Raw genomic sequence first — 14858 nt, 5'->3', positions numbered from 1 at the left:
TGGTCTTTTTTGAAAAGCAGCGAGGATTCCTTTTGTAAAGGCCATAAAGATGGCAAGACTAATAAAAGCAATGTTCAAAGGTGGTCTTCTTAAAACAACAGCAAAGATGTTTATCCAACAATCGTAAAGATTGCAAGATTAATAAAAGCAATATTCAAAGGCGGTCTTCTTCCAACAGCGACAAAGATGTTTATGCAACAACCGTAAAGATGGCAAGATTAATAAAAGCAATGTTCAAAGGTGATCTTTATCCAACAGCAGCAAAGATGTTTATCTAACAATGGTAAAGATGGTAAGACTAATAAAAGCAATGTTCAAAGGTGGTCCTCTAAAAACAAAGTAACAAAATGATTTTTGGTGGATGGGATTTTTTGATCTACCAAATAAGAAGGTGGCATCGTAGCACAACGAAAGATATGGACATAGTCAATTGCACTCCCATTAACAAAATCTCTTGGATATATTGTACAATTGAGCATTTTAGAAAACGAATCCCAATTTCCTTTCACTTCAGCATCATTAGAAATTGGGTAGTATAACTAATAGCACACTGGATTACTGTGGACAAAGCAAACATGCACATCAAGGATGAAAAGGTGTAATTATTTGCTGTTTCCACTGCTTCTTGTAAAACTGCTGCAATTTCATTCGCATTTTCTAAAGAGGTTAGAGCTGCATCGGATATACACATGGCAATGGCATTTTTAAGTGAAGTGAACGCACCATTTTTATGCTGGGACTCGATGACAGGATGGGTAGAATAGTATTTTGCATTTTCAAACATTTCAAAACTAGTGAGGAATCTCAAGTAAATAGAGAGAGTCTCATTCCCAACTAATGCAATAGAACATGCATTGAACAGACAATTCCCATTGGCAAACAATCAAATTTGAGGCAAACCCAGTCTTTTTCCCACACACCTTCTGCATTTTAGCTTCTCGTGATGAGGTCAACGTGTTAAAATAATCTTTTTGTCTATACATACATATTGGTTTCTTTGACACAGAAAAAAATATGCCGGAAGTTTTTTTATGGCACATAAAACGAAAATGCTGACGCTTATTCTTCCTGTTTGTTGTTTGTTTACAAAATATAAATGTTTACTTTATCTTATAACAAATACGAGAAAAAAAATTGTGGAACAACTATAGTAAATGGTTTGAATCTGGTACTATATTCTATAGTTTGTGAAAGTTAGTGAAGTTCCAAGAAGAACTGTTGATGATGATTTTAGTAAACATCGTTTTGATCGCGTTAACTAGCAATTTTTATTTTAACGTGTGACTATCTCTAACAGTCAGTATTTTATTAATCTGGTGCATCAACTTTCGAAAACTTGAGCCATTTTTAACAAAAAGACATGTTTTAGTTACCATACCAAAAGCATCCATCTTTTTTTTTGTTGTGATTTTTATTTTCTATTTTTAAGAACTTCATAAACAACTCGAGGACAAAGAATACGTAGTTGAGTTTGATTTTCTGGGTAAAGATTCCATTCATTATCACAACTTTGTACCTGTTGAAAAAAAGGTAAAATTTAGTTGTGATGTAAGTTTAATGTTGTAAGCATTTCTTATTTTGAGAAAAATGAAGAATGGTTTGTGAGCCTTGATCATGCATATAGTTGGAAGTGTTAAGATAAAAGTGTAGATATCAAAAACAGTTTTTAGCCTTTTCAGTTTACTTATTTTTGTGTTCAGTGAATCTAATATATAATTTCTCATGGGATTTCAGCATTTTAATTTACTTTCTAATGGTGTTTAGTCATTATAATTTACTTCATATAAGTGTTTTGCCATTCTAATTTATTTCTAATTAGTGTTCAGCAATTCTATTTTACTTTCTATACGTAGGTGTTTAAGAATTTAGAATTGTTTCAGCAAGGGAAAACTGACGGAGATGACCTGTTCGATAGGCTGACTGTGAGTTGAGAAGTTTAAAGCTATTGCTTCCATTATTTGCTGTCGATTTACATTCAACATTCGCTAATTTATTATTAAAATATCTATTGACTGAATCTAACTCATAGTCTGTATTCTTCCTCAGACAACATCATTAAACAAACATCTCTCAGATCTAATGGAAGGCCTCAGTGCCAAGGTCTTCCGTACATACAATGCATCAATGACCTTACAAGAACAGCTGGATAAACTTGAGTTAGAAGATAATGTTGCAGCAAGAGTATTGGGTTATAATCGCGCAAAAAGAGCTGTCGCCATCTTATGTAACCATCAGGTGTAGTGTTGTGAACATGGACTGCATGAAAAATTTTGTGTTAAGACTTAAGAAAAAATTTTATGGTTGTGAAAAGTAAAATGCGAGGACAGTTAATTTTAGTTATGATCGTGTGTTAACTATGTTTACAATTTACTTTAAAGCTTTACGTTCGTTCTCTCTTGTGTGGCGATCCGTTCCAAAGACGTTTGAACAATCCATGTCAAATCTTCAGCAAAGGTAAAGTCTGCTTGTGGATATTCCACCTTCACGTGATAAACACGTGATATCATACGTGACAAGTAAGATTATGTAGATCAAATAATGTTTGTTGAAATAGATTGACGACAAGAAAAAAGCCATAAAGGATGGTAATGTTGAACTAAGGGATCTTAAACGTGAAGCTAAAGGAAGCGATTCAGTAACACTTGCAAAGTATGTGTCTTTAAAATACGACGCTAAAGAAACCAGTAAACTTCAATATTTCCTAAGATTCTCAAAGTCAAACTCTACAAATGGGACTGAGAAATATTTTGCAATGTACCTTACCATATGTCCTACAAGATGATAAAACTTGTATTTCTATGCATTAGTGTTGGAGTTGATATGTTTGATGCCGTGATAAAGGATTTTAAACAACTGTTTTTTTAAGGAAAATCGAAAGGAAAAAGGTCGCCATAGAACGTTTAAAGGAACAATTGTTTAAACTGGAAGTCTCACAAACAGATAAGGTATGTATTCGCTGTTACATGTTACAGAATTGGTTGAATTTGTTCTTTAAGTCAATTTGTTCTCTGATTCGCTACAAGTAAATGCATGCTTGGTGTGGCCAGATATCGTGACTTTTATTACCAGATCCGTTCTGGTGAACTTAGACAACCACACCTGTTCAGCTTTACATAATTTCATATGGTGTATCCTTTTCTTGCTTTAGTTAGCACGCACATTTTAAATCACTTACATATCCCGTCTTTTTAGTATATCAATATTTATTGTGGATGTTAGTCATTACTGTTGCATTATAAAACAACGTCTGAGAAGCCTTTTGTATTGACTTTGTATTACCAAATGAAATATCATGTTTCTATAAAAGTCCAAAAACCACTTTGAAAATATTTTTTGGCCATTCATATTTATTGTTGTCTTCACAATGTTCTGCTGTTGTTGATTAGAATGAAAATAAGAAAATTGCTCTTGGGACATCCAAGTTAAATTATCTTCATCCGAGAATATCGATTGCTTGGTAAGGTCCAAATATCTTCATATCCATCATATTAAAATTAAAAATCGTAGTTTATTGATTGATCTGATGTTAACTTGAATTCTTGAACTGTAAATGTATGATTTAGGTGTCTGAAGAACGATGTCCCTATTGAGAAAATTTACAATAAAACGCAACGTCAAAAGTTCGCTTGGGCTATTGATATGACCGAGAAAGACTTTGTTTTTTGAAAATTTAGTCTATAGTTAGTGACAATTTTAACTCTTTGTGAATTTACCATTTTAACATATTCTAATTGGACAATTTTAACCTATTTATGTCATTCCTAATTTTGTTTGAAAGCAGACAATTAAGGTTATTCTTTTGACGTAAAATCAAGAGTATTTGTTCAACTGACAATCGTGTGGTAAATACCTACATCAGAATTACAGTTCTCTTTCTATCTTTGCCATTGGCTGTGCTCAATTTTATTCTATTTTTCCCAATTTAAATATGAACATGCTTTTTGTCGTCCTAAATCACCACATAGCAATGCCTGACGTTGTATATTGTTTATTTGTTTTTGTCTCTTGTTATAGTTTGGTCATAGATACATGCATGACCTAACCTAGATTACGTAAAAAATTTTTTAAAACGCTTAAATTCTATGTACGCCTTATTTTTACTATTATGATTTTCCGACAACTTTTCAAAAAGACGACATGAACAGCATTTCCAAAAGGCGGCATGAACGACATTTTGAAAAGAAGACATGAACGACATTTCAAAAAGTTGTTCCCATACAACTGTAACATGCACAAAATCTTGTTAAGGCTCACAGCACTATATGTTGGTGACGTCAAGTTTACGTCACTACACGACTTGTTTTCCTACATAGAACATGACTTGTCTAACAATGTTATAGCTCGACATGAACCTCAAGTGAATCCCTTTCTTCAACTTGGCAATAATGATGTCATGGTTACAAAGCATAAGTCAAAGTAAATTATAAAACACATCATCTTGTAAACTCAAGATTCGATTTAAGAAAGCAAGAGACAAGATTTAAAGCAATATTTTGACTTTATTTCAAAGACATTATCAAGCTAAATCAAAGAAACTATGTAACGTGAGCCCAAGGCAATAGACTGCAATAAATATTATTCTGTCTCAAGCTCTTGACATGTAATATGCTTGGCATGTTTCTCATATCGCCGAGTGGTACAGTAGTTGGTGCAGTGGCCTAGCTTTTCCACGCTCAAAACCGCGTCATTTTGTGTAACTGATCACTATTTTGAATCCCAGGTGCATTTGTTTTTCAAATTTGTCGTTAGAACTCATGTTAAACTCCCAGTAGCAGATGCGTTTTTGTGTTTGTAACAAAGATATGTAATACATGCACGTATCTGACACTATTTTACGCAATGGTGGGCTTCACAAAACGAGGGGTAAATCAATAATAGATAAACATTTATGTCTATTTCGTTTGCCAAAGTAAAGACGCGTTCTTCTATATAAACATTTGGAGAGTTCCTTTTCTTCAGTGGGTGCTTTTCATCCCACTTTCTAACTACAAAAGTTTGATTAAATTTTTCTAGCGTACGAAGGTGATGATTTCAATTACGGATGAAATAAACTCACTCTTTATGCTTTAAAATTATACTGGAAGCCGTTGGAATAATTTACATCTATAGTAATAAGATAACGGAATAATGAAATAACGACCGTGAATGAAATTTAAAAAGTGTTAAATCAATGTATAGTCATGTGATTCATGTATTCATGTGATAATGCAGTCAACTTTCAATCATAATGTTTGTAATAAGTCTTGTATTTAATTCCGGGCTTAGATAAACACAGGTTCTTATATACATTACACATGCATATTAGATAAGGAATTACCTACGTCATTAAAGTATATAAATATAATTAGGCATCCAATGTCACATCTCTTTTTCTTCGGTTTTTTTAAATAATTTTACACTATAAATGTCTTTAACTTATTTTTTATCTAATAAGAATATCTATTAGGTTTTTTGATTAGACGTCCATACCGAGTTCTTATATTAATGTTGTTAGTACTTTCATTACGATTTTTATAACATCTATTGTTCTCACTATAAGACTTATCTGTATTTTGACTTCTCGATTCTTCGTTAATCTTTAATAAATGATTTCTATTCCTTCTATAGTAGGTACCATCAGACGTAACCAAATACGATCTTGGTTCAAGTAACGATTTTTCCACGATTCCTTTCTTTTGGAAGCCTTTTTCTGTTTTTATACGTACCTTATCTCCTTCTTTTAATGGTGGAAGTGTTTTTGCATTTCGATCATAAAACTCTTTTTGTTTCTTGTGATACATTTCCAATTTTTCTTGAACATTCACAGGGCTTAATGGTTGAAATTCAAGTAACTTCTCTTATATTGGTAGTAATGTCCTAGTTCTTCGTCCCATTAGTCTTTGAGCTGGACTGCCAACAATTTCATTTCTAGGTGTATTTCTATAATTAAGGAGTCCTAAATAAGGATCGGTGTTATCATATTTTGCTTTCTTTATGATTGCTTTTGCTGTCTGTACAGCACGCTCTGACATGCCGTTACTTTTTGGATATCCAGGTGAACTTGTTGTATGTTTAAATCCATACTGTGACGAGAATGCACGAAATTCTTTACTCCTGAATTGTGGACCATTATCTGTTATAAGATCTTCGAAAATTCCGTACCTCGCAATTTGAGATTTCATCTTTGTGATAACTGTCTTTGATGTTGTATTTAACAAGTAATCAATTTCAAAGAATCCACTGTAGTAATCTACCATAAGAAGATAGCTTCTACCATTCAATTCGAACAGGTCTGCTCCAACTTTACTCCACGGTCGATGTGGTACAGTATGTGATTGTAGAGGCTCCTTTTGTTGATGATTCTAATGGGCATTGCAGATTTCACACTTTCTAACTTCTGCTTCTATTTCTAAGCTCATCTTTGGCCAATATAAACACTCTCGAGCCCTACGTTTGCATGATTCAGATCCAAAATGTCCTTGATGTATAGCTTTCAACATATCAGTTCTTAATGACTCAGGAATTATTGCTCGATCTCCTTTAAACAGTAGATCATCTTGTACTGAAAGAGTCTCTTTAAAGTCCCAGTAATTCAAAACATCCAAATCGACTTTACTGCGTAGATCTGGCCATCCATTTTCTACGTACTGTCGTAGCATTTTCATTACTTTATCTTTCTTTGTCTCTTCCTTCAATTGGTTCATTTTTTCTTCACTTACTGGCAAGACAACATTTATCTCAAAATCTTCTAAGTGATCATCTGATTCTTCTTGGATATACGCTCGACTTAATTGATCCGCGAGATAAAGTTCTGCTCCTTTCTTATACGAGACTTTCAAACTGTACTTTTGAAGTTTCAGCAACATTTTCTGGAGTCTCAATGGAGATTGATGAAGGGGCTTCTTGAAAATCTGCTCTAAGGGCTTATGATCTGTTTCAACATTGACATCTCTGCCATAGATCTAATCATGAAATTTTTCACATCCAAATACAATTGCAAGTAACTCTTTTTCAATTTGTGCATATTTCTTTTGGCATTCAGTTAAAGCTCTCGATGCATAAGCAACTGGTTTGCCATTTTGAAGACAAACTGCTCCTAAACCTGACATACTTGCATCTATGGACAATGTCACATCTTTTGATACATCGTAGAATTACAATACAGGATTCTCTCCACAGGATTTCTTGATTCTGTCATACACTATTTGATGTTGATCTAACCAACACCAATCATTTTCCTTCTTTAACATATCTCTGAGGAGACTTGCCATTTCTGAAAGATAAGGAATAAACTTGGCCAAATATTGAACCATTCCAAGAAATCTTTGAAGATCTTTCTTGTCTTTAGGAATTGGCATGTTTAATATTGCTTTAACCTTTTCAGGATCGGATTGAAGACCATCTGACGTTATTTTGTGTCCCATGTAATCTACATTTGTTACTTTAACTTTTGTTTTTTTCTTTCTTCAATTTGAGAATGATTTCACGAGCTCTATTCAGCACATTGATAATTCTTTTATCATGCTCTTTCTCTGTTGTTCCCCATACTAAGATATCATCCATTATAATTTCACAACCGTCTATTCTGTCAAACAGCTGGTGCATAGCTTTTTGGAACACTTCAGGTGCTGAGGATATACCAAATGGGAAACGATTGAATTTGTATCTGCCAAAAGGCGTATTGAATGTATAAGATAACTGGAATCTTCAATTAGAGGTATCTGCCAAAATCCATTGGCTGAATCAAATACGGAGAAAATTTTAGCTCCAGGTAGTCTTGATACGACTTCTTCTATTGTTAAGAGAGGGTAATGTTCTCGCTGAATGGCTTCATTAAGATGTCTAGGATCAATACATATTCGTAACTTGTTTGGTTTTCCACTGTTACCATTGACGAAACCCATTCCGTAGGTTTTTCTACAGGATCGATGACACCCATCTGTTGCATTCGTTCTAACTCTTCTTTAATTTTCGTTCTCATAGCTACTGGAACGCGTCGAGGAGGATGAATTGTAGGTTTTACATTTGGATTGACACTGATATGATGTTTAATGAGTAAACATCCTAGTTTGCCATCGAAGAGATCTGCATATTCATTGAGAATATCGTCCCTAGTGAAAATAGGTTTGACATCTTTAATTCTTTTCACCATACCCAAACGCTCGCAATCAGGTAAACCTAGATTAGGCTTTACATCGTGTGTCGCTATATAGAAAAGAAGATTGTATCGTTTGCCTTTGTGAGAACACGTCATCACTGCTTGTCCCAAGGTTTGAACTGAATCTCCACTATTCCACATTAGCTTTGTATTTGTTTTGGTAACTTGTTGCTCAGCTTCTTTGACTTTATCGAACAATTTTTTAGAAAGCACATTACATTTTGCGCCTGTATCCACCTTCACGTTCACCAAATGTCTGCCAAACTTGAGTTCAGAATACCACTCGTCTTTGCTTTTTTCTACAGCTTCAATATTCATTCGATAGTCGACTTTCGAGCTTGTGCGTTGTTGCGTAGGTTTGATTGCATTAACAGCACCAATAAACAATTCTTCATCACTAACTTCATGAACTGTTCTTTGTGACTTTAGTGTAGACGTTAGACACACCCGAGCAAAGTGGTTTTTCTTATGACATTTGTGGCAAATTTTTCCAAAAGCTGGGCATTGCTTTGGAAGATGTTTTCCTCCACAGTTTCTGCAATTGTTCTTTAATACGAATCTTTGTCCTCGATGTTTATCTTCTTTTGTTTGACTTAAGTTTGTGTAACTTCCTCTTGAGGTTTTCAAATTCTTCCTAGCCTTCAGTTCATCGACATCTTGATAATTAGTAAGATCTTTTACTTGTTGTTCCGACAATTCGTTTGCACTGCATATGTTTAGAGCCTTGTCTAAAGTTAAACTTGTTTTGCGTATTAGAATATTTCTTACTGCATCACTGTTAATCCCACACACAATACGATCTTTAATGAGTTCGCTCTCGAGGTCACCAAACTCGCACTTTCGAGCAATGTTTTTCAAATCCGTAACAAAGGAACTAATCGACTCTGACAGACTTTGCTTCTTTGTACGAAATAAATGTCTTTCGAATGTTAAATTCTTAAGCGGCATACAAATTTCTTCAAATTTCTTCACTAGAATTTCTGGATCGTCTTTGTCTTCCTCTTCGTTGTAGGTAAAAGAATTATATCTTTCAAATGCATCTTCGCCAGCTAGATTTAAGAGGATGCATGACTTTTCTTTCTTTGATTTCCGACTATGTCCTGCAGCAACAATGTATATTTCATAGTTCTGTTTGAAGCGACGCCAATTCTCAGCAACGTTGCCTTCAAACGAGAGTCGTGTTGGCCTGGAAAATCCTTCTGCCATTCGATAAGAACAAACTTTTCCTAATCGCTACCACCATGTAATAAGTCTTGTATTTAATTCCGGGCTTAGATAAACACAGGTTCTTATATACATTACACATGCATATTAGATAAGGAATTACCTACGTCATTACAGTATATAAATATAATTAGGCATGCAATGTCACAATGTTTATACGTTCGACATAAAAAAAATTCAAAGACATAATGACAGCGATGCATTACACCATTAAACCGACTGCAAACATGTACGTTGTCATTATCTACAATGACAATGCCATATACTGTGCATAATTTATTTGTCTTCTTCTTTCAAGTTATGAAGGAAGTTATCTAAGAAAGCAACAGTTTTATACAGTGAGCACCAAGTAATTCCCTGTCTTTGTCTGTAAAATGACTGTGACGAAACATTGCCTAAATATACAAAATCCTTAGTTATAAAAGAACACAATAAATGTTATTTTGTGCATTTACTTCTTATTTTTTACTCGGTTAACATGTCTCTCGGTACAGTGATCTAAATTTTCATGCGTTAAAACAAACTTTTTTTATTCTTTCCAATGTTGAAAAATGGTCGTATTGTGAGACAAAAGGCATGTTGTTATTCTTGACTAGAATGTGTGAGCTGTTAAAAACCGTACGAAGTTGCGAGCCTTGCTTCATGTCCACAGTTTTCAGATGGTCATTAATGCTTTTGTCCTGTTAGGCTTCCTGATTGTATTAGTTCAGCTACTGATGGACATTAAAATACTTAGAGGAGGCGAGTGATTGGAAACATGTTTTCAATTCTATTTTGCTTGACAATTATTTTGTCGTATAGATGACTTGCTGTGTTCACGTTTTGCTGGCAGGCAGATTCGGTCAAGTGTTTTTAGGCAACACTAGTAACAATGCTTTACCTCCATTGGAAGAAATGTGTCTGACAGCCAAACGTAAACAAAGCAAGACATCTTCGATCTTTTTTTTGCAGTTTACTATCATTACGTGTCTATTGAGATTCTCCATTATGCAAGTATTGACCGTTTGGGATTTTTCTTTATTGAGGTTAGCTTTGATTAGGAATATTTGCAATCATTGAAGTCTTCGAATATCTTAACTCACCAACCTCAACAAGAAGGTCTACGCTTATGACGTGGCAATTTTTTTTATCTCAAACTCGAGTTGCTGCAAAAAATCTACTTAACCTAGTCTATTATGTTCAGAGACAGCTGCATTTCAGTACTTCAATGCGGTTGATAATTTTTGTCTTTTTTTATACATAGGACTGTAATGCTATTGTTGTCTGTGTTTCATTTGCATTAGATGTGGAATACAGGTATGGAAACCATTTGAGATACCTCATCATCACACAGATCACTCCCTTATTAACTATGCTAATTCGATGCTATTGAGAGAGCTTTGCCTTCATGAACAACTACATTATTTACAGCTCAACCAAAAAAATATAAACATAGTTATAGAGCTTCCAGCTTATATTATCTTTCAATTCTGATTAGTTAACACTTAAAAGAATCCCGATAGTGATAGGCCATAGAATATGTTTTAACTCCTCTAGCAAGTAGTATGTACCTATTTTATTATTAACTGTAAAGTAGTACAAGGCCCCTAGATGTTTCTGCAGTTTCCCTAACACTTCCAGCTAGTAGTGAGCTATGACGTGAACCTGCTTCCAATATGTACCTGCTTAATAAACTCTTTTCTTTTCAGCGGCAATACTGATGTGTAGGATGCTGTTGGTTTTTTCATCCTTTTACAGCTTTGGAGAATAGTTAGAATTATAAACGTTCAGTATGCTTATTGAATATCTTTAAGAAGCTGCATTTGTTGATTCTGTTTTGGTTTACAAAGAATTTTTTTTATTTCCTAATTTATTTGGTTGTTTAATTGATTGCTCTGTCTGTGAAAATTGAAATGGACCACAAAAAATATAACTTAAAAAAAAGAAATAGATCACTTGCAAATGCAAGTGGACAACTACAAAGTGAAATGTGAAGAACAAGAGGTACCGAACAAAATCTTTCTTTATCATTACTTGGATGATTGTCTTCTAAAAGATTTCCTTTTGATATACTTGACTTAAAAAATGGTTAGAAACACGACTTGAAAATCTTATTTTTATGTATTTTATTCATTGGAAATACAACTATACATATAATATACATTTATTAAAGATGAATACTTTTGTAGAAGAATAACTTTGTTGTCAGCCACGCTTAAGTAGAAATGTTTAAAAACTACAGTTTAGTACAATGATGACCTTCACAGAGGTTTTTGCCTTAAACTTTCTACTCTCTGAATACTTTGTATATCATAAATTTGCGTTTGTATCATTAATAGTGGGAATTCGTTTATAAAAATTTCGATTCGAAAGGATTTTTTAATGAATAAACTCGTTTGTTTATAATTATTATTTATATTTCACGAGACAATCAAATAGTGAGAAAATCATTGAAGTTTATCATTGTTTGTTACAGTTTTTACTGTTTACAGTAAATGTTGTAAGGTTAACAAAAGAATTAAACAATTGAACAATATTAAAAAAAACAAATAAATTAACAATATATGTTTACAAATCTAACTATACTTTTACTCTAAACAATTAATTAATATAAAGCTAAGTAGACATACTTCAAAATTGTTTTTATATTAAGGAACGTTTACATGAAAGGAAAGTCCCATGATGTAAAAATTTTTCACTTACTTTTTTCATAAAACATATGAAAGTTTAAATAATAAACTTTAAATCAGGAAGTGGAATGCTTATAGATATGCATTAAGAGTCAGAGCTCGAATCCGAGTCAAAGTACTGCTCAGTAAGATACAATTCACTAATTAAGATACAATTCAGTAAGTTTACTATTTTCACTTTTCAATGCTTCACTAAGATATTTAGCACCTTCATAACCTATAATGTTACCCGTCATATACAATTTAGTAAGTTTACAATTCTCACTTTTCAATGCTTCACTAAGACATTTAGCACCTTCATCACCTATACTGTTATCACAAAGATACAATTCAGTAAGTTTACAATTCTCACTTTTCAATGCTTCACTAAGATATTTAGCACATTTTTTACCTATTTTGTTATAATCAAGATTCAATTCAGTAAGCTTACAATTCTTACTTTTCAAAGCTTCACTTAGATGCTTCCAAAAATAATTGCCTAAAGCACTTATAAAAAAGGTTAAACTAATCAAATTTTTCGCTTTCTTATTTAACAAATAGTTTTTTATTGGTAGACAGCTATAATTATCAAGAAACTTGCAATCGTTAAAAGAAAGCCCTTTTATGTGCTCACATTCAGAAAGAAATTCAAACAATGCGTTTGAATCAACAGGCGTAAAAGAAACTCCATCAATCTGCGTTTTTTGAGAAAAATTCTCTAACTCCGTACAAGCTGACCTCATGACATCTTTGTCCTGCAACTCGTATAGGCACATTACTCCAAGAAAACCAAGGACTTTATCTCCAGTAAGGGAAAATATGTTTGAAATCCAATTTTTAAATCTACAAATTTATAACACAAATATTATTTTCAAACCGGTTTTTTGTTTAACCAAAGGTCGTAGGCTAAGTAGCTACTGTTGCATGACATGAATTCGATTTTCTAATGCAACAATTCAAGGTCCGTTTTAAACATCGCAATTTACATCTGCTAAATGCATTCGAAATAGAAATGATGAAAAAAATCCTCATTTTCTTTTGTTTGAAATTAACGGGCCTAAAAATCTGAAGCAATCATTTAGTAAACAGGTAAAGGATTAAAGTAGCCAGTAAAATTATTAAAAAAACAAATTTTGTTCAACATATGGCGTGTTACAATGCATCTTAATTTTTTAAAAATAAAGTGTTTTCTATAAAAATCATCGACACCAGTCACTTAATTTTTTTCTTAAGTTCAAAGAGGCTCTTTGCATCAATGATATTAATCCTGATCTAAATGTTGAAATTTTTCACTGGCTATAAAACTCTCTTTTTATCATATTTAATTTAAATAATTTAATAAATGTAATTAAATAAAGATCCCATTCTTAATACTAACCAATCTGCAATAACGATGACATTTTCATACTGTCGAAACGTGTTTGCATTGAAATATAATTTTCTTATTAAATGTTATTAAACATTTAATATTTCTGCTACTTAGAAATTAATTCATGAAGATTATGAGCAATGAAAATGTAGTATGAAAAAATATCATAGTGTTTTTTTGTAAAAATTGCTTTAATAATGCCTTTTGTAAATATGATAGGAGGATTTCAAACAGTAGCTAAGTAAATTAAAAAACACCGAATATTCAAGATAAATTTTCAGTTCTCAAGGTAACGTTTATAAATTCCAAATTACTTTTTTAACGTAAAAGTCAAATTACTTTTTAACAGAGCATATTTTACATGATAGCAACTACTATCAAGAATAAAGACTAGCGGTTGTACTCAGACAGAGGAGATAGGTTTTACTCAAACTTGTCAATATTATTGTTAAGACACTTATCTACTTTAATAATTACGCGTTGATAAATAAATTATTTGAGGAATATAACTGGTTCACACTATCTTTGTTGTGTGCGGAAATAGAACCAAAATTAATAATTAGTCTTTCAGGACCACGCACGCAACAGCATACAAACGACATGTTATGATCTTATTTTATTTAACATTCATTATTCATTTTACAAATATTGAGGAAAATATTTAGCAGACGTTGACACCTGAAGAGTAGTCTGCCGAAATGCATCGTGTCGTATAGTTTCATAAAACTTCTTTTAGAAATATTGGGTTAGTGCTATTTACTAAAAAAACCTCTTTTAAGAAATATTAACTTATTAATTTTACCATTCTTCAAAACGATTTTCAAATTTGTCACACCGATAAAGTCTCTATTTTACTATTAAGCTAATATGTACAATTTTTTAACCTATTTTCTGCTAAAGCATAGGGCACCACCAATGGCTAATTAACAAAGGGTCCTCCATGGTTGTGTTACGCCACTGAACTCAATCCCCACACAAAATCAGACAGTATTTCATCGACAGATACATAGACTCAAAGACTTTGTTGTGATCTTGAGGGATCAAAGTTAGGGGCTGATCTACTCACAATTCTACCACAATATCAATTATTTAGAAAGCCAAACTTTTTGGTGTATACAGCATGATAAGTTGGTAACCAGAGTACACACAGCGGGAAAGTAGAATGGAGTGGCAATGAACAGTCTAGTAAGCCTTTAAAAGAAACTGAATGGGCTATAGGTAAAATCTCATATGAGCAAGGCAAAATGTAGAAACCTAGTAATTTAACAATACTCTTCTCAATAAAGTTAAAGTAAATGAAACCTTTTAAATCTTATCATCCGAATCATTAGGCCTCTAACGCATTTCAATAAGGTAGGAAACCATATTTATTTTATGATTTCCCTTAACTTAGAAAACCAGAAAACCAGTACGCTAAGAAAACCAGACTTCATTCTGTTTGCCTGAAATTATTCATGCTGATGTATCATATTTTCGGGTA

General features: G+C 32.9%; 2 protein-coding genes and 1 pseudogene across 2 annotated transcripts; 1 reads left to right on the top strand and 2 right to left on the bottom strand.

Moving 5' to 3' along the window:
• Positions 1-209: 209 nt before the first annotated feature.
• On the top strand, positions 210-3887 carry LOC124435979 (annotated as a pseudogene).
• Positions 3888-5837: 1950 nt separating this feature from the next.
• Positions 5838-7403, bottom strand: LOC124435978 (uncharacterized protein K02A2.6-like). Its single transcript, XM_046985909.1, has 3 exons — positions 7143-7403; positions 6375-6941; positions 5838-6326 (listed from the first exon to the last, which is right to left on the bottom strand). Exons 1-3 carry the CDS (start codon positions 7401-7403, stop codon positions 5838-5840), a joined length of 1317 nt encoding a protein of 438 aa, XP_046841865.1.
• Positions 7404-7777: 374 nt separating this feature from the next.
• LOC124435977 lies at positions 7778-9343 on the bottom strand. Its single transcript, XM_046985908.1, has one exon. The coding sequence runs from the start codon at positions 9341-9343 to the stop codon at positions 7778-7780; it is 1566 nt and encodes a 521-aa protein (XP_046841864.1).
• Between the last annotated feature and the right edge of the window lie 5515 nt (positions 9344-14858).

The sequence above is a fragment of the Xenia sp. Carnegie-2017 genome, unplaced genomic scaffold, assembly GCF_021976095.1.
Source record: "Xenia sp. Carnegie-2017 unplaced genomic scaffold, XeniaSp_v1 HiC_scaffold_16, whole genome shotgun sequence".
In the NCBI taxonomy this organism is placed as follows: Eukaryota; Metazoa; Cnidaria; class Anthozoa; order Malacalcyonacea; family Xeniidae; genus Xenia; species Xenia sp. Carnegie-2017.
The sequence above is the reverse complement of the archived record's forward strand: the minus strand, read 5'-3'. Positions and strand labels throughout refer to the sequence as shown.